Genomic DNA, 3,498 nt, shown 5'->3' with positions numbered 1-3,498 from the left:
GCAAGACAGGAAGAAGAAGAAGATTTGGCATCAGGAAAAGAGGTAGAAGTCATAGTTGTTGAATCCCCAGAAAAACCGAGAGGTGTAGGCGAGCATGACGAAGAAAGAGACGATGAAGACGATTCCGGAGATGTTGCAAAAGCACCAACTGCATGACTACTTTTGCCGCTTGAGGATGTACTCGCTAGATCTCTAGACACCATAGGGGCAGAAGAAGAAGAAGATATCCCCGAAGTCGTTGTCAGTGAAGTAGAATCCAACTGCGAAGAAGAGGAAGAGGACGAATCAGATCCAATTTCTCCTGCTGCCATCTTGAACGGTACGAAAGAAGAAAACGGGGGACAAAGGGGGCGGAAGAAAAACAGACAAACGAAAAGAGTAAAGTTGGGATAGGAAAAAGAATCTCGCCGCTACGCTGAATCTAAAAAGACGGATAGATTCAGAGGGAGAAACGAACAAGAATAAGGCCAAGCTATTTATCTGGAGCTTCGAAGAATAGCCGCAGTCAGGGGAATGATCTAAAAGAAACACGAACGGAAGACAGATAGGAAGAGAGAAGAAGAAAAACTTGGTAGCGAAAGAAACTCTATCTCTCGAAGAAGAATTGAGGAAGCCGGAAAGGCAGGAAAGCAGAAAGGACGAAAAGAAAAAAAAGAAAAAACACAAACAACCGCGGAGGTTTTACTCCAAGGGGAAAGGGAAATGTATCGCTCTACAAGAACAAATCGTTTTAGGTGCATATACACCCGAACATCCAGGTGTCTATACACCTCGTTGTTTGTCTTAAAAAAATAGATATTCTTCTATGAACACAAAACCTGATGGAAGGCTGCCGCGTAAACCTAAAAAAAGAAACCCGACGTTTTCTTTTTGTTAAGCGGGTTAAAAGCGGAGATTTTTAAAAAAAAAAAAAAAAAAAAAAAACTGAAAACAACCGGTCAAATCAACTAAAACGGGAGTCATCCGCTGCTGAGGTGTACATACACCTGATAAATACGAAGGAAATTTTTTGTATCTACATATATGATAAGTGAATATGGGTACGACGTCGTATTCTACAAATTTCCAGAGAATCTTCAGCTAGAATCTTGGAGATGTATTGCTTGCTTGCTTTCTCGGAATAGAAAGATACCTAATACGTAAAGGCTTCGTAACTGCCCTAAAAGAGCATCACACCTCTCTCACATGGGGGGGTCGACAAAGAAAGAAACAATGAAAATAAACGGCACTTTAAGAAAGAAGCCTATATCGATAGAAAAAAAGAGCGTAGGGTGAGAGAATGAAGAACAAGCAAAGAGTAGTAAATCTCTTCAAGAAGAACTAAAGCTCTGAACTAGGATCCACAGAGGACTACTCCCCACCGGGGACCGAACAAGAAACCGACGCTTTTTTCTTTAGCACTCTGGGAAGAGATCTTTCTCAAAGACAAGGAAAGAGAAGGCAACGAGGAGACTGTACAAGAGAAGAAAAAGAACAACTCCCTCTTCTCCGGATACTCCAAGAGAGAAGAAAGAAGAAGACTTCCCGACAGTGACACAGGAATCTTCTGCGACACAACAGACGTGTGAAATAGGCAAACGAAGAAACGGATATAAAAGCGAGAGAGAGATCGATTCTTCAAAGGGCAAGAAAGAGAAGGAGGAGGAAGAAAGTGACGCTGCTGCTAAACCTGTTCACCTCGCGATACCAATGGGAGGAGGGAATGAGAAAGAAATGTAGACACGAGACAACATGCAAAAGAGGAGGGAGAAAGAAAAAGCGGACGGAGAAAGAGCAAGCGACCCCTATGATAAAATGTAGAAAGGAGGTGAGAAATGAAACAAAAAAAAACTTGTTTCTCTTTTAGAAATCTCTGCGAAGAGGCAAGGCAAGCAAACTCTACCTAGGTATGTATGTATGTTGGTATGGAATATCTCCCTCGTCTTTCTCGGGTGTATGTACACCCCAACTGCATGCAGGGAGAGAAAAAGGTACACAGGCGAAACTGGTGTTGCTCCTTTCCACCATCAAAAGGAAAGAGTGTCGCCACTTGATTGTCTTCTTCACATCACCGAAGTAGAAGAAAGAAGAGGAAAAGGAGGAGAGAAGGAATGCAAAATAAATCCAGAAAAGAAAGAAGATAAAACAGGTGTTATTCTCAAAGAAGGTCTAAAAGAAGACTTTATCTACAAAGCAACAAAGAAGCAGAATAGGATGAAGAGGAAGATGAAAGAAAAAGAAGAAAGAAACACACAAAAAGACGCGAAAGATATCAACCCTAAGCCGCTGCTCCTCCACCCGGATGAATCCTCTACTTGTCCTTGTGCTTCTTCTCTCTAAATGAACGAGAAGAAGAAGAAGTGTCTCTTGTGTGAAGATAGCTCTTCTTTTCTTCTTTTTCTTGCCAGAATTGTCTTCTCGAAGGAAAGTGTGTTTCTATCTTTCTTGGATCAGAAAGCAACACAGGAAGATGAGAACGACAAGCCAATACTACATAGAGCAAAGGAAGAAAGAGATCTTCTTCTTCTTTTTTCGTCTCCTCCTCTCTCTCTTCTTCCTATCTCTTTGAATAGGCGACACTCTTCAACCAATGCAAGACTTCGTTTGTTTCTCTGCGTTAGGTATTTTCTTCTTTGTGTTTTCTCTTCCTCTTCCCCCTCTTCTTTTCTTCCTATTCTTCTATATGGTGTTCTTTTCTCTCTCTCTTATCGTCACATATCAGGCAGGAGACGAGAAGAGACCGCTCCTCTTTCTTTTTTAACGATCTTTTCCTCTCGCCTTCCTTCACTTTCCTCGAAAAGAAAGAAAGCATTTGTTTTATACCTGCTATGACGGGGGGTGTCTGTGTAGGGTCTCTGAGGTAGCTATACAATGGAGACGACGAAAGAAAGAAAAGCACTAATGTTGTTCCTCATCGGCTTCATTCCTTCATCTTCTTTTTCTTCTCTTTTTCTTGAACAATAGAGGGCTTTTCTTCTATACATCAAAAGGAATGAATGAAGAGAGAAGAAGAGGTCAAAGAACTCCTCCTATCATGACACACTGGACTGCTCCTCTCATTCACCGATCCATCCTTGTTTCTCTTTCTCTCGCATTCTTCTTCCTCTCCTTCCTCCTGTTCCTATCTTCTTTCTCCCCTTCTTCTTCTTCTTGGAAATCTATCTTGCTTGGAAAAAAGAAGAAAGCGAAGAAGAGAAAGAAGAAGTAGACCAGAGAAAAAGAAATGAAAGGAAAAAAGACAGAAACTACAGATCTACTACTCCTGCTCTGCTAGGAAGAACAAGAGTGTTGACAGAGCCAATGCGACTCTTTCTCTATCTCTCTCTTAGATCCCAGGCAACACCCTTCGCTCACTCTTTTCTCTATTTCTTTGTCTATCGATCGATTCTGCTCTTCTTCTCTCTTGTCTCGTGTTTGACGGATGGGTGGTAAGGCCCCACTTCATGAAAAGAGCAAAGAAAAGAAAGAAAGAAAGAACGTATCAAGGAAACGGATGAGAGAGAGATCGAAACTGTAAAG

General features: G+C 41.6%; 1 protein-coding gene across 1 annotated transcript; it reads right to left on the bottom strand.

Annotated features, from left to right (window-relative positions):
* Nucleotides 1–81: 81 nt before the first annotated feature.
* Nucleotides 82–3,484, bottom strand: CSUI_008196 (uncharacterized protein; the record flags this gene model as incomplete). Its single annotated transcript, XM_068068332.1, has 2 exons — nt 3,334–3,484; nt 82–3,145 (listed from the first exon to the last, which is right to left on the bottom strand). A coding segment is annotated over exon 2 (228 nt), but the record flags the coding sequence as incomplete, so codon positions are not given.
* Between the last annotated feature and the right edge of the window lie 14 nt (nt 3,485–3,498).

This window comes from Cystoisospora suis, assembly GCF_002600585.1.
Source record: "Cystoisospora suis strain Wien I chromosome Unknown contig_4519, whole genome shotgun sequence".
Taxonomy (NCBI): Eukaryota; Apicomplexa; class Conoidasida; order Eucoccidiorida; family Sarcocystidae; genus Cystoisospora; species Cystoisospora suis.
This window is presented reverse-complemented; position numbering and strand designations above follow the sequence as displayed.